Source organism: Rana temporaria, chromosome 8 (genome assembly GCF_905171775.1).
Source record: "Rana temporaria chromosome 8, aRanTem1.1, whole genome shotgun sequence".
Lineage (NCBI taxonomy): Eukaryota > Metazoa > Chordata > Amphibia > Anura > Ranidae > Rana > Rana temporaria.
Genome location: NC_053496.1, coordinates 52,015,027 through 52,040,073, shown reverse-complemented (window position 1 = coordinate 52,040,073; position 25,047 = coordinate 52,015,027). Strand labels below are relative to the sequence as shown.

General features: G+C 44.6%; 1 protein-coding gene across 2 annotated transcripts in view; it reads right to left on the bottom strand.

Moving 5' to 3' along the window:
- Positions 1 to 14,237: 14,237 nt before the first annotated feature.
- Positions 14,238 to 25,047, bottom strand: part of MYOF (myoferlin) — a 517,119-nt gene continuing 506,309 nt past the window's right edge. The window contains exons 49-51 of one of the 2 annotated variants that reach the window (XM_040361785.1): positions 15,646 to 15,755; positions 15,196 to 15,343; positions 14,238 to 14,742 (exon numbers count right to left, since the gene is read on the bottom strand). In XM_040361785.1, coding sequence (XP_040217719.1) covers positions 14,704 to 14,742; positions 15,196 to 15,343; positions 15,646 to 15,755 — 297 coding nt within the window. In that variant the 3' untranslated portion in view covers positions 14,238 to 14,703. The remainder of the gene's footprint in view (positions 14,743 to 15,195; positions 15,344 to 15,645; positions 15,756 to 25,047) is intronic. The other variant, XM_040361780.1, reaches the window with a different exon arrangement.

Genomic DNA, 25,047 nt, shown 5'->3' with positions numbered 1-25,047 from the left:
CATCAGTGCCGCATAGCAGCGCCGCCAATCAATGCCACCTCATCTGTGCCGTCAGTACTACCTCATCGATGTCCATCAGTGCCATCTCATCGGTGCCCATCAGTGCCGCCATATCAGTGCCCGTAATTGAAAGAGAAAAACTTATTTACAAAAAAATTAACCTAAAAAAAGAAAAAGGTTTTTTTGTTTCAAAATTTGCAGTCTTTTTTTAGTTGTTGCGCAAAAAAAAAAACCGCAGAGGTGATCAAATAACAACAAAAGAAAGCTCTATTTGTGGGGAAAAAAGGACGCCAATTTTGTTTGGGTACAGTGTTGTATGACCGCGCAATTGCCATTCAAAGTGCGACAGTGTTGAAAGCTGAAAATTGGCTTGGGCGGGAAGGTGCGTAAGTGCCTGGTATGGAAGTGGTTAAGGGAATCCAGTGCCCCCCCAGAACTAGTGTGTGGGTCCCCTGAAAATTACTGGGCGGGGTTATACAAAAACAGGGTGTGACCTTGACAGGAAGGGGTGGGTAATTTTTCTATTAGGAGGTGCAGATATGTAGTCAGGCCTAGGGCAGAACCAAACCTTAATATACTACTGCATATTAGGGCTTATTTAGACCGGAACCGATTTACAGCGTGTTTTTATATTGTGGGAGGAAACCCACGCAGGCACAGGGAGAACATGCAAACTCCATGCAGATGCTGTCACGGGCGGGATTCGAACCAACGACTCTTTTGCTGCTAGGTCAAAGTGCTATACACTACACCACTGTGGTGAACGAACATGATTGCAGCTGAAAGCATGAGATCTTTTTTTTTTTTTTTCAATACCATGCTTTCCAGCCTTATTGACCCCGCCTCTCTCCATAAAGAGGACCTGTCACACACTAGTCCTATTACAAGGAATGTTTACATTCCTTGTAATAGGAAGAAAACTGATCATTTTTTTTTTATTTTTTTATTTCAGTGTAAAACATTATAAAACGAAATAAAAATAAATAAGAAAACCCCAAAAAAAATTTTTAAAGCGCCCCGTCGCGACGAGCTCGCGCACAGAAGCAAACGCATACGCGAGTAGCGCCCGCATATGAAAACAGTATTCAAACCACACAAGTGAGGTATCGCCGCGATCGTTAGAGTGAGAGCAATAATTCTAGCCCTAGACCTACTCTGCAACTCAAAAAATGCAACCTGTAGAATTTTTTAAACGTCGCCTATCGAGATTTTTAAAGGGTAAAAGTTTGACGCCATGCCACGAGCGGGCGCAATTTTTAAGCGTGACATGTTGGGTATCATTTTACTCGGCGTAACATTATCTTTCACAATATAGAAAAAAATTGGGCAAAATGTATTGTTGTCTTATTTTTTAATTCAAAAAAGTGATTTTTATCCAAAAAAAGTGCGCTTGTAAGACCGCTGCGCAAATACGGTGTGACAAAAAGTATTGCAATGACTGCCATTTTATTCCCTAGGATGTCTGCTAAAAAAAAATATATAATGTTTGGGGGTTCTGATTAATTTTCTAGCCAAAAAATTGTGATTTTCACATGAAGGAGAGAAGTGCCAGAATTAACCCGGTGGGCAAGTGGTTAAAGTACTCATGGCTATAAAGAATAGAGTCATTGCTCATTAAAAAAAAAAAAAAAAAAAGGGGGTCCCTCCAAATTAAATTACCAGGCCCTTCAGGTCTGGAATGGATATTAAGGGGAACCCCGCCGTAAAACCCCCCAAAAAAAAAGACGTGCGGTTCCCGGCAAATATCCATTCCAGACCCTTCAGGTCTGGTGTGGATTTTAAGGGGAACTCCACCCGAAATTGAAAAAAAAAATGGCGTGGAGTCCCCCTAAAAATCCACACCAGACCCTTATCCGAGCACGTTGACCTGGCCGGCCGCAGAAAAGAGGGGGGGACAGAGTGCGGCCCCCCCCCTCTCCTGAACCGCACCAGGCCACATGCCCTCAACATGGGGAGGATGTCCCCATGTTGATGGGGACAAGGGTCTCATCCCCACAACCCTTGCCCGGTGGTTGTGGGGGTATGCGGGCGGGAGGTTTATCAGAATCTGGAAGACCCCTTTAACAAAGGGGACCCCCAGATCCTGACCCCCCCCTGTGTGAAATGGTAATGGGGTACATTGTACCTCTACCATTTCACCCCAAAAAAAATGTCAAAGTGATAAAAATGACAGTAGCCGGTTTTTGACAAATCTTTTAATAAAATCTTCTTTTCTTCTTTCCTTCGGGTTTCTTCCGCTGCTTCTTTCTTCTAGTCCACATCTTGCCCGACGTCTTCTTCTATCTTCTCCGTCCGTCCTTCCGCCTTCTGGTCCCGCATCTTGCCCGTTGTCTTCTCCGTCCGCCTCCTCGTCCGCATCTTGGGTCTTCTGCGGTCTTCTTCTCGGTCCGCCGCCTTCTCGTCCCCTGCGTTTGAATTTGATTTGGCCGCCGTTTTCCCGCTCCTGGGACCCGCCCCCCTCTGACGCCACAAGTAAACTCCTTAGAAGGTCATGTGCGTCAGAGGGGGCGGGGTCGCAGAGCGTCACACAGCGGGGGAATTCAATTTCAATCGCGCCGCCCGGAGAAGAAGTTCCCGCCGTGTCACACTCATGTGACCCCGCCCCCCTCTGACACACATGACCTTCTAAGGAGTTTACTTGTGGCGTCAGAGGGGGGCGGGGTCACATGAGTCTGACACGGCGGGAACTTCTTCTCCGGGCGGCGCGATTGAAATTGAATTCCCCCGCTGTGTGACGCTCTGCGACCCCGCCCCCCTCTGACGCACATGACCTTCTAAGGAGTTTACTTGTGGCGTCAGAGGGGGGCGGGTCCCAGGAGCGGGAAAACGGCGGCCAAATCAAATTCAAACGCAGGGGACGAGAAGGCGGCGGACCGAGAAGAAGACCGCAGAAGACCCAAGATGCGGACGAGGAGGCGGACGGAGAAGACAACGGGCAAGATGCGGGACCAGAAGGCGGAAGGACGGACGGAGAAGATAGAAGAAGACGTCGGGCAAGATGTGGACTAGAAGAAAGAAGCAGCGGAAGAAACCCGAAGGAAAGAAGAAAAGAAGATTTTATTAAAAGATTTGTCAAAAACCGGCTACTGTCATTTTTATCACTTTGACATTTTTTTTGGGGTGAAATGGTAGAGGTACAATGTACCCCATTACCATTTCACACAGGGGGGGGGTCAGGATCTGGGGGTCCCCTTTGTTAAAGGGGTCTTCCAGATTCTGATAAACCTCCCGCCCGCATACCCCCACAACCACCGGGCAAGGGTTGTGGGGATGAGACCCTTGTCCCCATCAACATGGGGACATCCTCCCCATGTTGAGGGCATGTGGCCTGGTGCGGTTCAGGAGAGGGGGGGGGCCGCACTCTGTCCCCCCCTCTTTTCTGCGGCCGGCCAGGTCAACGTGCTCGGATAAGGGTCTGGTGTGGATTTTTAGGGGGACTCCACGCCATTTTTTTTTTCAATTTGGGGTGGAGTTCCCCTTAAAATCCACACCAGACCTGAAGGGTCTGGAATGGATATTTGCCGGGAACCGCACGTCTTTTTTTTTTTGGTTTTTACGGCGGGGTTCCCCTTAATATCCATTCCAGACCTGAAGGGCCTGGTAATTTAATTTGGGGGAACCCCTACACATTTTTTTGTTTGTTTTATGAATGAATCCCTTTAGAATTGTCAGAGCCGACAATTCATTATAGCCGCGTGTGAATTTTTAAATGACTTTTTTCCTTCAGAATGTCACTTTGTGCAGGGGGAGTTCTAAGTGCGGGAAAAATGCGCTATTTCACATGCTGACATTACACCCCCCCTAGGTACGAAATTTAAAGGAATATTTCACTTTTATTGTTTCACTTTAAGAATTATTAATTTCACTGCTCCCGAAAAAACGGCCGTTTTAAAAAATAAAAAAAGCATTGATACATGTTCCCTGGGGCAGGACTGAGGTCCCCAAACACTTTTTAGGACAAAACTTGCAGATTAGCCTTTAAAATGAACACTTTTGATTTCTCCCATAGACTTCTATAGGGAGTTCGGCGCGGCTTTACATATTAGTTTCAATGCGCCGGCTGCTACGCTGGTTCATGCGCCCAATTAAGCCTCCACCCGGAGTACTAATTAATGCATGAACCAGCGCAGCGCACAGAGCATAGTAAATCAGGCCCAATATCTCACAAAAGTGAGTACACTCCTCACATTTTTGTAAATCTTTTATTATATCTTTTCATGTGACAACAGTGAAGAAATTACACTTTGCTACATTGTAAAGTAGTGAGTGCACAGCTTGTATAAATGTGTAAGTTTGGCATCCCCTCAAAATAACTCATTAATGTCTAAACCGCTTGCAACAAAAGTGAGTACACCATTAAGTGAAAATTAGCCCAATTAGCCATTTTCCCTGGTGTCATGTGACTCGTTGGTGTTACAAGGTCTCAGGTGTGAATGAGGAACAGGTGTGATAAATTTGGCGTTATTGCTCTCACTCTCTCATATTGGTCACTGGAAGTTCAACATGGCACCTCATGGCAAAGAACTCTCTGAGGATCTGAAAACAATTTTGTTGCTCTACATAAAGATGGCATAGGCCAGGGGTCTCAAACTGGTGGCCCTCCAGCTGTTGCAAAACTGAAAGTCCCATGAGGCATTGCAAATCTGACATTTACAAGCATGACTCCTAAAGGCAGAGGCGTGATGGGACTTGTATTATCGCAACAGCTGGAGGGCCACCTGTTTGAGACCCGTGGCCTAGGCTATAAGAAGATTGCCAAGACCCTGAAACTGAGCGGTTAAATAGGACAGGTTCCACTCAGAACAGGCCTCGCCATGGTTGACCAAAGAAGTTGAGTGAACGTGCTCAGGTTCATATCCAAAGATTGTCTTTGGGAAATAGACGTATGAGTGCTGCCAGCATTGCTGCAGAGGTTGAAGGGGTGGGGCAGGGCTGTGGAGTCGGAGGAAATTTTGGGTACCTGGAGTTGGAGTCGGCAAACAATGCACCGACTCCAACTCCGACTCCTACTAAATTTAGATTGTCGGAACATTTAGGAGTCGAAACATTCATCTACCGACTCCACAGCTCTGGTGGGGAGCCAGCCTGTCAGTGCTCACACCATACGCCGCACGCTGCATCAAATTGGTTTGCATGGCTGTCGTCCCAGAAGGAAGCCTCTTCTAAAGATGATGCACAAGAAAGCCCGAAAACAGTTGGCTGAAGACAAGCAGACTAAAGACATGGATTACTGGAACCATGTCCTTTGGTCTGATGAGACCAAGATAAACTTATTTGGTTCAGATGGTGTCAAGCGTGTGTGGCGGCAACCAGGTAAGCAGTACAAAAACAAGTGTGAGCTTCGGAGACTGGACTGCAGGGCAGTATTCCAACATAACGACCCCAAACACACCTCCAATCCGACCACTGCCTTGCTAAAGAAGCGGAGGGTAAAACTGATGGATGACTGGCCAGACCCAAACCCTATTAAGTATCTGTGGGGGCATCCTCAAACGGAAGGTGGAGGAGCACAAAGTCTTTAACATCCACCAGCTCTGTGATGTCATCATGGAGGAGTGGAAGAGAATTCCAGTGGCAACCTGTGAAGCTCTGGTGAACTCTATGCCCAAGAGGGTTAAGGCAGTGCTGGAAAATAATGGTGGCCACACCAAGTATTGTCACTTTAGGACATTTGCACTAAAGCCTCATACACACGATTCGATTGTTGGCAGGGGATTGTCCATTGACAGACTGTTGTCCTAAAATCTTACCGTTGGTACACTGCTTTTGACAATTGTTGTCCAATTTTCTACCAACAAATGTTAGATGACAGGCTAGTAAATTTTCGGCGGACAAAGGTTTGACGTCAGATTTTCGTATGGTCAGTACACAAATCCGTCGCACAAAAGTTGAAAGTACAAACACGCATGCTCAGAATCAATGCTCACCAAACACGAAATTAGCAGAAGGGGCCCAAAGGGTGGCGCTCAAGAGCTGAAATTCCTCGTAGTACGTCACTACGTTCGAGTTTGTGGCACGACAATTGTTTACCGTTAGTATGCAAGACAAGATCCTGGCACATGCCCTTTTGACAAAAATCAGACGCTCGGTTGGCCAACAATCGTACCGTGTGTACGAGGCTTTAGGGGTGTACTCACTTTTGTTGGCAGCGGTTTAGACATTAATGGCTGTGTGTTGAGTTATTTTGAAGGGACAGCAAATTTACACTGTTATACAAGCTGTACACTCACTACTTTACATTGTAGCAAAGTGTAATTTCTTCAGTGTAGTCACATGAAAAGATAGAATAAAATATTTACAAAAGTGTGGAGGGGTTAACTCACTTTTGTGAGAATACACACATACATACAGTGGCAATTGCGACTTGGCCCCGCCGTTCTGCTACTTTAGGGGGGGCCGCAGACCCCCCTTCATCTGTCCGCCAGTGTGAGGTGCCGCGGAACCCCCCCGCCCATCTGCTAGTTTGAACAGCCCGCCAGTTAGCTCCGCCACGGGAGGAGGGGGGGTTCGTCAGTTGATACTGTTGAGGATGAGGGGAGAGAAGGCAGAGCTGAGACGGTGGACATGGACTGCCCCGCCCCTATCCAGAGAGAATGTGGGGAGGCGAGGGAAGTCACTGAAATAAAGTCAGCTGACACCAATCACCTGAAGGGGGAGGAGCTGGCAATCCATGAGGAAAAGGCATCCCTAGGCTCACGTGTGACTGAGTTCTGAGGAGGAATCAATTGCCTGAACTAAGTAAGTGACAAATTGCCAGTGCAATCGATTCCAACCTCTGCCTCTTACTGATCATCCCATCCCCCACCACCGCTGCCACCCCCCATAACACCACCGCTGCCACCCCCCCATAACACCACTGCTGCCACCGCCCCACAACATCACCGCTGCCACCCCTCCTCAACACTATCACCTCTGACACCTCCCCTCAATACCACCACCACTGCCACCCCCTCTCAACACTACCACTGCCACCCCCTCTCAACACTACCACTGCCACCCCCTCTCAACACCACCACTGCCATCCCCTTTCAACACTATCACTACCACCCCCATCAACACAGCCGCTGCTTCATGATTCTTGCACCGGGGCCCTGAAGTTTCTAGTTACGCCTTTGCATACATATACACACACATGCATACTTTTAAATGACTAGATTTTTTGTTGACCCCATTGAAAGGGGCTACTCATTCAGGGAAAGTTCAGCAAAACTGGCATAGATAAATGGAAACCTGCTACATCAATATTGTTAGTATTCCAAATGGAATGTTATGAAATTGTCGTTAAAATCTTTCTGTAGCATAAAGTGTGAATTAAATATAGCACATAAATCAGTATTTCCTATATTATGTCTTTACGTTAAAGTTTATTTTATATTCTGTATATTTTCAGATTCTCTTTTCCCACACACTTTACACCTTATGAGTAGAAGCTCTTTAGCATAAAATCGCTCAAGCCACAACCCCATGAAATCAATAGTCTGTTTTGGATAAAAACTAAAATATTGTTTTGCCTTCAGTTCTCTATTATATGTTTTAATCAATGCTGTAAATACTTGGACACATCAATGAATAATCGCCTGAGAGCCTAATTTTGTCAATAAAAGAGTGACAATGTGTCTGGATTACAATTCAATGTAAGATTTACTCGTCATTCACAGGTCAAAGGACTGTTAACTGCAGGGCTTAGAAATCTACCATTGATTCCAAAAGCTATAAACTGAGAAGATATAAAATTATTGTCACCAAAGTGGACGGATCTTCATTATAAGGTACCAACAGAAGCAGTATTTCAGGAAAATGTAATATACATGTAGCACTACCCCCGTATGAGCTGCTGGTTTAGATTTGGGTTTTGCACATTACCTCTAAGTTCGTTTTCAGGGGAAGAAAAAATTGCAATGTCCACACTACTGATTTTACGGTTTTAATTTTTGCTGCATAAAACTTGTGAAGAAAGTGGAGAGGATAGAGAGAAGGGGAAGGTTCAGGTAAGCGGTACAGAATGCACAAAAAGATCTAAAGTTCCAATCAGTCAGTCACCACTCCCTCTTAAGTGGGTATTGCTCACCCAGATAGACCCCTCTCACATGGTCTAGCAGCTGGGATGCTGCACGAACCAGTATGAGAACAGTCTCTGCCACAGACTGTCTGAGAATGATCATGGAAAGACAGGAATCCTCTGCCACAGGATTTAAGTCCCTAACTTCCAGCCTTACAGTAAACAGCCTTTAAGCCTATCCGGCGAACTGTAAGACAAGTAGAGCTGTGGATCCCTGTATAATGAAGTCACCAGGCCGATCCCGAGACATTAGCTTGCTTTGCTTGGTCTCCCCCAGGGCAGGTCCTCCCCCGGTTTCCTTCGTTAACCCCTCTCCTTACTTGGATGGACAGCTTGGGATCCCCTTTAGAATCATAGGCCCCAGACAGCATAGCTGGGCCTACTCAATAGAGATGCAAGCCTCGGACCAACGTGGTCCCGGGGGTGGAAACACACACGTGCCTCGTGCCAGGAGGGCCACGAGGGGAAGGACCCCAAAAAACGGCATCTGCCCTTAAGTACCCCTTCCCGGCATGCATAGCGGGGCACCACTCCCACTGGGCTGCTGCTGAGAAGGGTCACCCAAAACACTATGGTTTGCTTGTGTTCCAACATTGGCCTGAGGTGGTAACGCCACCTACAGGCAACAGTGGAAAATCCTATTAAACACAACCATAGCCAGAACAGAGGCTAATTTAATGAAATTAAACAAAGCCTGAGCCCACTATTGGCTCAGACACCCTCTAAATTTAGAATAACGCCCCAATCATTGGGAGCAGGTCGCTACATACAGAACAGCTTTACCCTACAAATTTTATAGAATGCTTTTAAAGTTCAGGGCTAGATTTAACCCTGGGTATCATGGATTGCAGCCCAAGGTGCCATGGCCACTAGGCGTGCCTCTTTGCCACCCAAGCCATTAAATATTTTAAATACAAGTAGGTGTGGCGCTTGAAGCAATAAATCTAAAATAAATGAGTAAGAAACACATCTTCATAAAATATCAATACACAGTGCGGTGCAATAAGTCGACCATATAGAAGATCAGCGATTTAAACAGTCTCAGCACTAGGTCTAAAATAAGTGCAATTCTTCAACTCCTACCACAGCGCATGCAAATCACACATACTAAACCAGAGTAATTTCAAGTCAAGTCAAAAATAGCCTCAAACTATAACCAGGCTCCCATCACAGAGAGGCTAGGAATTTCCCACTCCGGGTCAAATCCACCAGGCAACTTTTGGTTTTTCGGTATATTATAAATAAAATAGGAGAACCGCATAGTGTAAAACTATATAAAAGCAATACTAGTTTTTTAAAAGCTTCAAACCACTCACTTAAATATCCATTAAATTACTACATATAATAAATACAGCCGGTCACAGGAATGAGGTGTGCCACTTCTGTGATGATGTCATAAACAAAGTCTCCGCCCCAGAAGACGTAATTTGTGAGGAAACGTGTAGGGAGAAGTCTTTGAGTGTGGTTAAAGGGCAGCACTTATAAGCATTCGTTTGACAATTTATATCTCTTGGTGTGCTTGCAGGTGTAATTGTACCTTTCAGCGTGATCACATTTTTGTTTTCATTAAATATTTGATGCCTCAGAACGATCAGAAATTCAGAAAAGTCAGATTTTAGCTTTTGGTCGGAAATTTACGACAGTGTGTAGTCGCCCATCAGAATTTTTGTGTCGGAATTTCCGCCAAGAAAAAATGGAGAGCTGGTTCTCAATTTTTCAGATGGGAAAAGTTTGTGTCGGAAATTCCAAACGTCTGTATGCAATTCCGACGGATAAAAATCCTACGCATGCTCGGAATCAAGTTGACGCATGCTCTAAGCATTGAACTTCATTTTTCTCATCTTGCCATAGTTTTGTGCATCACCGTACGCTTGATAGTCGGAATTTGGTGTGACCGTGTGTATGCAACACAAGTTTGAGCCAAAATTCAGTCGGAAAAAAATCCACGGTTTTCTTGTCAAAATTTCTGATCGTGTGTACGCGCCATTAGGCTAATTTCTGCAGTAACAGTGACTTCAATGTTCCTTTTTGTCTTCAAAGGCATTATTAGAGAAGCACCGCCACCAATATTGGCTGTTTATCTCACTGCGCAGTTCTTACCCACTAAGCCCCTTCTGCCCCTAGTGTTCAGTGTCTGTATAGTACACTGTGCCAAACTATTTTTAAGAATTCATAAAGCGTATTTACTACGAATTAATCAACAATTTCAAATATTCATATAAAACACTTCTATGTATATATTGTTCTATGCTCTACCGTTACTGATAATATTATTTTTCAACCTGATTTAGTTATTACAATCATACATGAAAATGCCTGATAATTGAAGCGTTGGGATAAATTATTTATTATTTTGTGGCTTAGATTACCATACAAAACGTTTATAGAATATAATAATCTTATGTATAATCTTTTCTATCTCTCCATCAGATTTCTCACTGCCAAGATCCTTTGTGGCCTGCAGTTCCTTCATAACCGAGGTATTGTACACCGGGATCTCAAACCAGACAACATTCTGCTGGATAGCGTCGGACATGTGAGAATCGCTGACTTTGGCGTACTGCATTAATATATTTTGACCGGTCACATACTATCCTCTTGGGTGTTCCGAGATTGCAACTAGGACCTGCTACTCTACTTACCTTGGGTTTATGTGCTTTGGTTACCCTACCTCTAATACTACCCTCTTGAATATGTTCCACACTGACTATCTCCATCTCTGGACCCTATATAAAAAACTTACTGACACCATCCACTGTACTACTGGCAACCATACACTCTACACCCCTCTCCTGCACATACTACTCACCACCATACACTCCGAACTGTACGTTCCCTATATAATATTACTACATTCTACACTATGCAAGTCATCTTAGACTCTGTTTAACTACAACCCTTTAAGCCATTGGTAATGCTAAAATGGAAGCAGAGACACAGATTTGATAATTATTATGATTAAGCAGCGTTATACATTTCTCTACTGCTCTAATGTAGTACTGGGACAGAATAAAACCCCAAGAAAATGTGACAGGTGCCCAGGCAAAGTTGTACAGTTTGGTAGAACCTGCAAGTATTTTTTTCATTCAACCCAGCGCATTAAACAAAAAAACTGACAGATTGCCATACCATCTTGAGCGATATTGGTGCTTAGATTGCCCCCCCTGCTATTGCTCCATTGTATTCTCACAGGGGAATCACCCACCAACAGAATACATGGATCAGCGCTTGCAGCCATCAGCTGTGAACAGATAGATTGCTGGCTCATTAGACAGTCTTTTGTTGGACAGATTGCTGTACACATTGACGGAAAGTCGGTCGGACCCCGCTGAACCAGGCAAATATTTTTTCGACAGTGGGTACTCCACTATAAGCTCCGTATACATGGGCAAAAAAAAAAAAACAGCCAACATTCTGCCTGTGTATGCTACCCTGTCCAACAGAAGCTGGCCATTTTGCTGGACAAGCATGCTGTAAAACCAGCAGCAGAGTGCCTCCTAATCAGCACTCTCCACCAGGTTGAAAAAAAATTTAGTCGCGTATTAATTTACCCAACAAAGTCGTTTGGAAACTTGTTGTCAGACAATGAACAATGTAAATTACCAGCATGGAATACAGACAATCAACATTGTCAAGCATTATAATGGAGTACATGGAAATGGCTTTTTAGCAGAGGAAATAAGGCCCTTTTTGTTCCAGTGCCTTAAATTTAAAAAGGGGCCCTGGGTAATTTTTTGGAAAACAAAAAAAACTAAAATAGTATTCAGGTTACAATATAAGCTAGGGTCATGTACATCCACCATAGGTCAAATTTTTTGCACAATATTTAAGTCCTTAATTTAGGACTTGTTTGCATACATACAGAGAGATCCGAAAATATACTATATTAACACAAGTATTGGGACACCTGCCTTTACACACAGCTGAACATTAATGGCATCCGAGTTTTAGTCCGTAGGGTTCAATATCAAGTTGGACAACCCTAGGCTGTCCACAAGGTTTAGGAGTCTATGGGAATGTCTGACCATTCTTCCAGAAGAGAATTTGTGAGGTCAGGCACTGATGTAGACGAGAAGGCCTGGCTTGCAGTCTAACCTCTAATTCCTCCCAAAGGTGTTTTATCAAGTTGAGGTCAGTCAAGCTCTTCTACCCCAAGCTTGCTCATCCATGTCTTTATGGACCTTGCCCTGTGCACTGGTCCAAATCATTTGGTGGAGGGGGGATTATGGTGTGAGGCTGTTTTTCAGGGGTCAGTTCCAGTGAAGGGAGACTGCGAGCCAGGTCTTCTTGTCCACATCAGTGCCTGACCTCACAAAGGTGCTTTTGGAAGAACGGTCAAACATTTCCATAGACACACTCCTAGAACATGTGGACAGCCTTCCCTGAAGAGTTAAAGCTCTTATAGCTGCAAAGGATGGGCCACCTCAACATTGAACCCTACGGACCAAGACTGGGATGCCATTAAAGTGTGTGTGTGTGTGTATAAAGGCAGGCATCCTAAAACGATAATATAGTGTAGATCCACGTAACATGCGATACTATTCTTCCATCAAAACTTGGGGAAATCCAGGTTTTGATTTTGAATATTTTATATAAGAGCAGTGTTATGACATCATCTAATTGCTGTGATTGTGTTAGGACATTTCCCTAATGAATCACATGTAATATTTATCTATTACAGGTACTTGTATAGCACCAATTTACGCAGCGCTTTTACATAGTGTATATTTACATCAGTCCCTGCCCTCAAGGCACTTACAATCTAACGTCCCTAACTCACATTCATACACTAGTGGCAATTTTGACAATTAACCTACCAGCGGGTCTTTGGAGTGTGGCAGGAAACCGGAGTAACCAAATGAAAATCCACGCAGGCACAGAGAGACCATGTAAACTCCAGGTAGGTAGTGCCATGGTGTAGATTTGAATCGATGACCCTAGTGCTGCTAGGCAGAAGTGCTGACCACTTAACCACTGTGTATGCAAGGAGTTTGTAAATCAGGCAAAACTATTTACAGCAGTTACCCTGTTTTTTCACACGTTTGGTAAAGCTTCCACCTCCAGGCCAGGACAAGTATGCAGAAATTCTTTGTATTGACTCGGATTCCCTTCGTATTTTAACAGTGAATGGTCTTCCATTTTGTAAAATGTTACACCAGTGGTAGGCAACCTCGGCCCTCCAGCTGTGGTGAAACTACAAATCCCATTATGCCTCTAGGAGTCATGCTCGTGATTGTCAGGGTCTTGCATTGTCTCATGGGACTTGTAGTTTCAAAACAGCTGGAGGGCCGAGGTTGCCTACCACTGCGTTACACAAACGTCTGGCGCTAAACCTGAACGATTTACAATGTGGTCCAAATTTGAATATTTTTTTTAACGGCAACAGGAACGTCCAACTGGCTGCAGCTTAGTCAAGTGTTTGTTGGGCTACTTTCACACACACACTGGTTCGCATCAAACTGTCTGTAAAACATGTTTTTTTAAAGGACATGTGGCCCAAAAACTGGACCAAAAATTTACTGTGTGCATTTTAGCAGTTGTTCCCATAAATTTTTTTTTTAACTTGTCAAACATGCTCCAAAAAATGCGGCAGGCAGGATTTTTTATACCGCAACAGAAGTGCACCTACCCAGTGTGAACACATACATAGAATTTAAAAGGGAAACATTTTTTTTTTTTTGAGCTTCTCAGGCACTTTTTTTTATGCAAAAGCGCTTCAAAAACTCCTGTGTGGAAGCAACCTTAAAATCATTAAACAGTGAAAGTGTATAGAGATAATGCATAGTAGAAATAACTGCTGGAGCTAATGGCCCAAAAAGAGGACCTATACTAATGTTTCAATGCAAAGTTAAAAGGTGTCAGTCAATATTAGTTCACCTTTTCCTTTTTTCCCCAGAAAAGGTGAGCTAACCCATTAAATTCTATTTATCTTGCATGCATTGCATGTTCAAGGCAAAGATATAGCAAGATACTTCCTTTATCTTGCACTGGGGGTCTAGGCCTGTGGTTTCACTCATTCATACCTTTATTTGAGTAAAGGAGAATGATTGAAGAACTGATCTTATCTCCACAATCAAACACTGATAAGAGGTCCCTTATGTCTTGTTCCTTGCAGAGGTCCTAAGAATCAAAGCTACTGAACATATCAAGAAGACAACTGCGTGCATAGAAAACTTAAACATGGTAACCTTTATTTAGTGTTCACAATATTTTACTAGAATTGTAAGATTATTATATAAAAAGTACAAGAATATAATGGTGCTCTGTGCTTTGTTCTCATATACACGTACACTGGGTTTATTGTACATTTTAACATTTATAAAATAGTATTTACTTTGGTGAAAATATAACTCCCATTATTACACTTCTCAGGATCAGCTTTTCAGTATAAATAGGAATGTGGATTTCTGAAGAAATTTAGTAAACATATTAATATCACCTGAGGTGTACTTGTGAAATATTCTTGGCAAAACACAACTTACTACACGAGTCATGACCCCATGAACCTTCTGTAACCTTGGTTTTAGATTTCTCCAATTTATTATATTTAGCAGACATGAGAACAAGGTTAGATCTACTTGAAATATATTGCAGGATCCAGCCCAACATCATAAGCCAAAATACTATTATGGAGAAGATTTATCTCATGAATTTGGTCTCACAATCTTCATTGAAATGTAACCCTAGATAAAAACAAACATATAGAAAGATCACTAAGATTTACAAACATTACACTAAAAATATACCCTACCAGCAGTAATCTGAAAACTTTAATTACAAAATTTGGAAAACATTAATGAATGGTAATTTGTGTTTCTAAAAGAAATCTGAAAAAAATAGGGTTCATGCCAAACATTGGCACAGATGTCTTGCCAATTATTACCACTACAGAGAATGATAAAATTAGTAGAATTTTTTCCAATTCTTAGATTGGCCAATATTTATAACAAAATAAAACCAGTTGAAAATGTATTCGATATGCAAGTTTGGGGAATATGCAGAAACATCCTATATGATTTACGATAACCAACGAAACACAAACTAAAAACATGAGGTAATAAAAGCAACCCGTTATTAGAAGACCGAGATTGAATTAGTCATCTGAAAGATCTTAAAAAATTGAAATAAAAACTTACGGGCAATGAATACAAGAATACTCCAATGAAGAGCAGAACAAGCAGCAGTACGATGATGCCAATGAAGACCCATTTGAATCTGCGCCACACAATAAATTTCATTGTCTTGCAAGGATTTGTGAACCAAAGGAAGGATGTTTCTGGTCGGCTGCATTTTGAAAGAAACAATATTAATCAAACTAGCAAAGGAAAAAAGACTCTGGTGCATTAAGCTGAGGAAGATAATGTGATTCAATTAATAATTAACTTTGTGTGAAATAAAAAAAAAAAAAAACACACACACAAGGTAACTACAAAAGAGAAAAAAAAATAAACGATAGCGGTCCAAGAAGATGGGAAGGTGAGCGAATCAGAATGGGCAGTCTAATGACTGCCATGTGTGAGCTGGCACAGGATTCCAGGTTAATATGGGCACTCCGATACCAGTGATTAAGAAGAAAAATGGCTTACTTTGGTGGATCTATCTTTGGGTTCATGTTGGGTTCATCACGGCCCTTGCCAGCTGGCCTTTCTTCTGCCTCTTTCTCATTCAGGATTTCAAGAGTCAGCTCAAGTTTTCCCTTTTGGCAAAAGAAAACAGGTTCATGACATCTCACTAAACACCGTGTTCGGCTTGTTTAGGAAAATAATAATGCATTCTGGGTCTAAAGCAGAAAAGAAAATCTCTCTCACTGTGCAGTCAGTGTGTGTGAAAGCAAGTAGGGCGGATAAAATGACAACAATACTAATGACACCTCAAGTGGCTTAAACTGCTGCCCTCAATTAAGAGTGGTGAAATCTTGTAAACAGCAGCACAGTTGCATTGCCCTGAATGGGCAACCACCAGAAAAAAAAAAAAAAACTGGAGTTTGTTAGAAGGTAAGGGCCTCTTCCAGAGTGCTTTTCATTTTTACTTACCACAGCTTCTAATGAATAAAAACTTGCAATAAAATGCAATAGACTATTTAAATTGCTTACAATAAAGGGCAGATGGAACACACAAGCTGTCCACATACAACATCTTGATGAATTGACCAAGGTGTCAGATCCAAAGAAAACAGTTTTACACACATCCAAGACACTCTCAAAGAAAATAATCTTTGGCACCAAGCCTATCCTCCAGACTTTTTATAACAAGTGAACCGGTATGATCTATGTACTAACCCTTATTGTCATTATAAAATACTGCCTTTACCATCTAAAACATTTAATATCCAGCACCGGAGAAATTCAGTTTTTCAGCCTCTGAATCAAAGTTTTGTACCATGCAGATACATTAAGTCATTGTGCGTATAATGTCTCAGCTGCTATATGTAGGTATGCGGTGGTCGAGTAGGCCCTGCCAAGACATTGAAGGGACCCCCCGCTTCCTGACCTGGCCATTTTTTTGCGATACAGCACTGCGTTGCTTTAACGGACAACTGCGCTGATGTACGATGCTGTACCCAAGTAAGATAGATTTTATTTTTTCCCACAAATAGAGCTTTCTTTTGGTAGTACTTAATCATCACTGCAGTTTTTTTTTGCGCTAGAAACAAAGAATGACCGACAATTTTGAAAAAAATCCAATTTCTTCATCAATTTAGGGCAATATTAATTTCCGATACATATTTTTTGGAAAAAAAAATAAAAATTTAAGTGCATATTGAGTTGTGCAAAAATTATAGCGTCTTCAAATGATATTTTTGTTTATTTTTTTTACTAGTAATGGCGGCGATCAATGACTTATAGCGAGACTGCAATATTGCGGCGGACAAAATCGGACACAGACATGATTTTGGGGACCAGTAACATTACAGTTATCAGTGCTAAAAATATGAACTATCACTGTACTAATGACACTGGCAGGAAAGGAGTTATCAGGGGCAATCAAAGGGTTAAATGTGTGCCTAGGGAGTGTTTACTAACTGCGGGAGGTGCTTTTACCACTTGAAGACATGGATCGGTGTTCCTGCTTCACAGGATCCATGTCTTTTGGACTCACGGAATGACAGTCGGCTTTGTTTACATAGGCAGACTGTCATTCTGTCAGAGTACACAACGATAATCATGTCAGTGGGCCATGCTGAACGGCTCCCGCCATTTAAAATCACAGCAGGGGCGAGCCGCCGGTGGCGCATGCTTGCGTCCGAAACCTGGAAGTGCAAAATCACACATTTTTATATACCGTATCTCTCTCAAAATTATATATATATATATATATATATATATATATATATATATATACATACATATACATATATATATATATATATATATATATATATATATATATATACACACACACATATATATACACATACATACATATACACACACACATATATACACGATTCTGCACATAGTGGCCGTCCATGTAGCAGTAAATCTGCTATGGAGCAGTTGTAAAGAGGTTAACCAAAAAAATTTAGAAATTTTTAAACCGACTGTTGCAGCATTACAGAAAGATTATTTCACTCACACACATTACTCAGCAGCAGAACATTCATTTTGTATCTAAAGTAGAGCTAAAGTCTTATTTAAAAAATTGTGAGCAAGCAGACTGTTTATTGTAGCAGAAACATGCAATGGCTCATCTGCAATAAAAATAGGATTTTTGTACTCACCGTAAAATCCATTTCTCTGAGTTCATGGACGGACACAGCAGCCTTTGACCTTAGGGTTATATCCGCTTCCTTCCAGGAGAGTTCGGCAGAAACAAAGCACTTTAAGTGTTAACAACACTTTCCTCAGTGCAGCTCCTCCCAGGGGGCGTGGTTCCCTGGGTATAACCCACACCCTGCTCTAGCAACTCCAGTTCGTAACAAGCAGTACAAACAAAAAGGAGGGGTGGGTGCTGTGTCCGTCCATGAACTGGATTTTACGGTGAGTACAAAAATCCTATTTTCTCTTCCGTTCATGGACGGACACAGCAGCCTTTGACCTTAGGGACGTCCCCAAGCAGTGTCAAAAAATTCGAGGGGTGGGAAAAACAACACAGCAAACCAAGCTACACCCCAAACAAAACCGGAGTTACTCTACGGAGGAACTCCAACTTTAAACTGCCGCCTGTAACACCTTGCGGCCGAAGGAGGCATCAGAAAATGCACTCACATCCACCTTGATGACCAGGTCACTGCCTTACACACGTGTAACACAGAGGCTTGATACCGGAAAGCCCAAGAGGCACCGATCGCCCTGGTCGAATGCGCCGTAACCCAAAAGGGAGGCGCCCGCCCCTTTAGGGCATAGGCCTGAAGCACAACCTGTCATATCCACCTAGAAATGGAGGCCGATGAGACTGCCAGACCTATTCTGGAACCAGCCACCGACACGAACAGCAAGTCAGACTTCCGGAACGGAGCCGTAGCAGAGAAGTACACCCGTAGGGCCCGAACCACATCCAGGGAAAGTAAAGTGGCCGCCTTCTGGTTTTTCGGCTGAGGACATAAGGATGGAAGAACAATGTCCTCATTAATGTGGAAAGCCGAAACCACTTTCGGGAGAAAAGACGGCTGCGGCCACAGCACCACCTTATCCTTATGGATGACCAAATAGGGAGCCTTCAGAGGAGGGAAGGCGTAAATCAGTCGATAGTGACCCCAAGGAGCCACCAACGCGTCTGACGCGTCCGCCCACGGGTCCGTCGACCTGGCCACGAACCGCGACACCTTCCGGTTGAGATGGGACGCTAGAAGGTCCACGTCTGGAGTGCCCCACTTTTTGCAAAGACCCCGAAACACTTCCGAGTGAAGTGACCATTCTCCTGGGTCCACTGATTGGCAACTTAAGTAGTCAGCTTGCCAATTCTGAACACCCGGAATGTACACGGCCGATAGAGCCGGAACGGACCTTTCGGCCCACCGAAGGGTGTGCGCTACTTCCAGCGTTGCAGCCGAGCTTCGTGTGCCTCCCTGATGATTGACTTGCGCCACGGCCGTGGCGTTGTCGGACTGGATCCTGACCGGTCGGCCCTGCAGCTCCAGGGACAACCCGGCAAGGCACAGCTTGAGTGCTCGCAGCTCCAGAACATTGATCAGCAGGCGAGACTCCTCCTGAGTGCAGCGCCCCTGGGCTGACTGGGTGCCCCAAACGCCCCCCCAGCCAGTGAGGCTGGCATCCATCGCGACCACTGTCCAGTGACATGGCAGAAATGACTTCCCGGCCCGAAGCACCGGAGACGTCAGCCACCACACCAGGGAAGACTTGACCAGTTGACTCAACTGAATCTGGGAATCCAGAGAAGACGGGAGCCTGTCCCAACGTCACAGAATCTCCTTCTGTAGTTCCCTGGTGTGGAATTGGGCATAAGGAACTGCCTCGAAAGAGACCACCATCAGACCCAGAACCCTCATGCAGAATCGAAGAGACGAACACTTCTGGGTCAACAACTGCTGCACCGCAGATTGCAGAGTCTGAAGTTTCTCCGTTGGGAGAAAAACTCTCGCCTCCGCGGAATCCAGGACTAGCCCTAGGTATTCCAGATGCAGAGACGGAACCAACACTGACTTCTGGATATTCAGAAGCCAGCCAAACTCTTGGAGAGTCTGACACGTGATAGACACGTCCTCTTCTAATTCTGAGCCTGAGGAAGCTCTCAAGAAAAGGTCGTCCAGATATCCCACGATAGCGATCCCTCGCTGTCTCAGCAGGGCCAGTATCGGGGCGAGCACCGTGGTGAAAACCTGTGGTGCCTAGGCCAGGCCGAACGGGAGGGCCACAAATTTAAAGTGGTCCTCCCCGATCGCAAAGCGCAGAACCTCTGGTGCCTTGTGCATACGGGAATGCAGGTATGCATCCATGATATCCAAGGATGCCATGAAGTCCCCCTGATGGAGCGCTGTTATTACCGAGCGAATCGACTCCATCCTGAATTTTTGCACTTTGACAGAGCAATTGAGGGCCTTGAGGTCCAGGATTGGATGGACCCCTCCTCTTTGGGGGCTACAAACAGATTGGAGTAAAACCCCTGAAACCGTTCCATCGAGGGAACTGGCACAATCACTCCCCTGACCAGAAAATCCTGGACAGCCCCTGACAGATCCTGCCGGCGAACCGGAGGAAACTGGAGGCTGGAAGGAGAAAATCTGTTTGGTGGACAAGAGAGAAACTATCTTGTACCCCGAGGAAACTACTTCGCAAACCCAACGGTTGGAGAGGAGAGACCTCCACCGAGCCGTGAATTCGCAAAGCTGCCCCCCCACCCGAAACCCGGGCGGGGGCAGACCTTCATGCGGAAGCAGGTTTGTCCGCAGGCTTGTTATGCTTGCTGAACCAGGGGCGCTTCTGCCCTGCAGCGGGCGCCTTAGCACCTTGCAAACTTTTTCCTGCAGCACAGGGCGCATGAAAAAAACGCTTTGGGGTAGTAAAAGAGGGCCCTTGCCTACGACGAGGCTCTTTGCCCTCCATAGACTGTGGGAGCAGTGTGCTCTTACCACCTGTGGCATCCTTAATGATGTCATCCAGGGACACCCCAAAAAGCCGCTCACCCTTAAAGGGCAAATCCACCAAGGCCTTCTTGGAGGATCGGTCCGCAGACCAGCATTTCAGCCACACAAGGCAGCGTAGTACCACCGCATAGGCGGAGGCTCTGGAAAGCAAGGGAAGTGTATCCAGGGCCAACTCACAGACAAATGTTAGACCCTGAACCAATTGTTCAGCCAGGTCCTTGCAGGTCTCGGAAGCATCCTGCTCCTCCAGCTTCTGCAGCAACAACTTTGCCCGTTCAGTCAGCGTCTGCGACACCAGAGACCCCGCCACAACCGGTCTCACAGCCGAACCCACAACCGTGAACATAGAGCGGGCCACAGCCTCCACTCTATCAGTGGGGTCCGTAAAAGTAGGAGCCCCCACCACAGGCAATGTGGTGGCCTTAATCAGTCTGGACACAGGAGGATCCGCTGACGGAGGAGAGACCCACTTTTTTTATTTTTTTTTAAAGTCCTCCTCAAAGGGATAACGGATCGCAACGTTTTATAGGAACATCAAAAATGTTGTGGCGTGTCCCATCCTTACATAGCAAATGCTCCAAATAAGAAGCACAGGGAAATACTTTTTTTCGGTGCTGGGTGGCTTGCGGAACCCAAAAGGGACTGGCACAACTGGTGCTCCCGCCAAATCCTCAAGTTTATGTGTATCACGCACCGCAGAATAAGAGCTCCAACAAATTCTATCATTTACTGACCCTGAGGCAGAGTCATCCTCACAGTCTGTGTGGGTTAAGCCTGCATTGACAGAGACATCCCCAGAAGCAGGCTCAGGGAGGGGGCGCTTTGTACCCCCCTACTGGGCACCAGCTGCTTCAAACCTGGCGAGAAACGCCTCAAGTACAGCCGACATTGCCTCAACAGATGCGGCAGGAGCAGGGGAATAAAGTATAACTCAGGCATTGCTGGGGGCAGAAACACCAGTTTCAGGTTCCATATTGCCCCACCGCTGTGTACTGCAAGACAGAACAACCCACCGGTCACCTCCTGGCTGCAAAAATAGGAGCAGAGGCCTCCCAGGGACTCACCACCCCACCCAGCTGCAGAGAGAGCTGAAAACCTGAGGTGTGCTCTGATGTGCTGGCTGTGCTGTGTCTGTCACCTCAGGGAAGAATCACAGCGTTTCACAGCACTAAAACTGTCACAAGAGACCAAGAGATTTCCAAGATGGCTGTTGATAGAAGAATCACAGGATTCAAAAATGCAGGAACAAAATAATAAAAAGCGAAAAAAATCGCAAGAAAAAAATCTCCAGAGTACAGGAACTCCAGAGTGCCTGCCTCTCCTGTCGTTAGGCAGAAAAAAACTTGAGCTGCTAGAGCAGTGTGTGTGTTATACCCAGGGAACCACGCCCCCGGGAGGAGCTGCACTGAGGAAAGTGTTAACACTTAAAGTGCTTTGTTTCTGCCTAACTCTCCTGGAAGGAAGCGGATATAACCCTAAGGTCAAAGGCTGCTGTGTCTGTCCATGAACGGAAGAGAAATAAACCTGCTTGCTTCCAGTCTTCCTTAGAATGAATGCGCATGCCCAGCTCACTATGCACTTCAGCGCTGTGCCTGTGTGCTAGGATGACAAAGTGGAGCTATGCTCACCTTTTCTCCAGTGCCTTCATGTCCCGGAGCTCCCTGCTGGTTGCCGACATCTTCAGCCTTGCAGCTTCTGGGTATTGATCCCAGAGCTGGGATGATGTCGCAACCATACATGTGCAGGGGCTCGCATGTTACAGTGCAGATAAGCATGTCTCTACTGCATTAAAAATCCAGTCTTTCCTCCTTCCTCCCTGGTCGATTTTAACCAAACTGGCTTCATGCCAGGTAAGTCTACTGATGCCAATCTCCATTGTTTATTTACACATCTACATATTTCACATAAGCCGACTGGGACCAGGGCAGTGGTGTCCCTAGATATGGCCAAAGCCTTTGACTCCTGACTGGGGGTGCATGGGACTAGTGTTTGTGGTAGTGTGACCCAATACCTATATGCTCCAATAGGTCTCGTTACTGTACAGTAAACCTCAGATGGCATTGAAAGGTCCTCAATATCCCACTTTTTCACTATTGGCAGAGGTACACTCCAGGGGTGCCTGCTGTCCCCATTCTTGTTCTCCCTGATAATTGAGCCTTTGGTAGTGGCACTACACCCCCTGATGTTGTAAATCACTGCGCAAACTGTTGGCACTATATAAATCATGTATAATAATAAAAATAATAATAATAATTAGAAGTCTGCTTCATGCAGACAACTTATTGTTTTTGAAAGATTGGTTCCTCTGTTCTGTATTTTGGATACATTTGTGGTTTTCTTAGGCCTGCGAGTGAATGGGGACAAATCTACCATACTTTCGTTAGAACCTGGCACGGAGGCCGCTGTAAAGGCTACAATGCATTTACAGTGGGTTTCCTAGTTCATATATCTCATGGTCAGAGCATCAGCGAGAGTCCTTGACTATTACACACCGAACCTGCAACCACTACTGAACCTTCTTAAAAGGAAGACTGAGGGCTGGAAGAACCTTCCATTGTCGGTGTTGGGGTGTATCAACCTCAAAATAAAAAGGTCCTTCCTGTATTTCTTTACTTTCTCTGCAAATACTGTTTGGGTTCCATGTTCCTTTTTTCGTAGGGTGCACAGCCTTTTCAGCTCATTCATATGGGAGACTTTTCCTCCTAGAATTGGCCTTAGGGCCCTACAGGAACCTTGGGGGTAAGGGGCTTTAGCGCTCCCTGACCAGTACACATTTTTTGGCAGGACAAGGGGTTTTTACACATAGACGGCTTCTTGGGTATGCTGGGGACTCCACCACAGTGCCAGAGGCAGCAGTGTTGGGCTTTTATGAAAGCCTGCACCTTCTTTTACATAGAGGTTTGAAGGCCAATTTTCCACTGACAATAATAATGCGAGCCACACAAAGTATCCCATTATATGAGCAGCCAAAGCGATTAAAACATTAGGGGATACTACTAGAGGGGTGAACTATTGTCCTTTGCAGACCTCAAACAGAAGTTTAATCCACCCAATCCTTACCTCGTTAGCTACCTACAGTTGTGACATGCTTTTACCTCCCAATTGTTGTACTGTTTTTTTTTGTTTATTATGGTGTGTTGTATTGAGCCCTGAGTGGCGAACAACCGTTTTTGTTGTTACTTTATACATAACCAATAAAAAAAATGCTGTCTTTCAACTTTTTCCCCGCCTTAAAATTTCCAATTCAACTCCTGTGCATGAGTTAAGTCACCCAACACCTGCCAATCGAGATAGCCGAACACCGGCACACGGAAGCCAGCGAGAAATAAGAGCCACAGCTATCCAATTAGCAAGGAAGAAAAAGTTTAGCCACTTTGGGTAAACTCTAGCTCAGACTCAGTAGGAAGGATAACAAATTTCTACAGGAAGATGACCACTGCAATACAAATGGTCATTCTCAGGCTTACACAGAATGTAGTTTCTTCCCACAAGAAAAAACCTGTAATACAGTCCTGATCAAAAGTTTAAGACCACTTGAAAAATGGCAAAAAATCATATTTTACATTGTTGGATCTTAACAAGGTTCCAAGTAGAGCTTCAACATGCAACAAGAAGAAATGAGAGCGAGACAAAACATTTTTTGAGCATTTAAATAATTGAAAATAACGATTAAACTGAAACAGGCCGTTTTTCAGCTGATCAAAAGTTTAGGACCACATGCCTTTAAAAGGCCAAATCTGTGCAAAGATGTGGATTTATTGTCATTGTCTGTCAGGTAGTCACACGTTGTGATGCCAAAGGCAAAAAAACTCCCTTTTTGAACATGGTCGGGTTGCTGAACTGCATAAGCAGGGTCTCTCACGGCGCGCCATCGCTGCTGAGGTGGGACGCAGTCAGACAGTCATTTGGAATTTCTTAAATGATCCTGAGGGTTATGGAACAAAAAAGTCAAGTGGAAGACCCAAAAAAATTTCACCAGCACTGAGCCGGTGGATCCAATTGGCTGTCCGTCAAGACACTGGACGATCCTCGACCCAAATTAAGGCCCTTACTGGTGCTGACTGCAGCCCCATAACCATCAGACGGCATCTGAGAATGAAGGGCTTCAAAAACAAAAAAAGTCTTCAAAAACCTTGTCTCCTTGAACTTCACAGAACTGCTCGTTTGGACTTTGCAAGAGAGCACCAAACATGGGACATTCAAAGGTGGAAGAAAGTTTTATTCTCTGATGAGAAAAAATGTAACCTTGATGGTCCTGATGGTTTCCAACGTTACTGGCATGACAAGCAGATCCCACCTGAGATGTTTTCTATGCGCCACAGTGGAGGGGGCGCCATAATGGTCTGGGGTGCTTTTTCCTTCAGTGGAACAATGGAGCTTCAGGAAGTGCAGGGGCGTCAAACGGCCGCTGGCTGTGTCCAGATGTTGCAGAGAGCATTCCTCA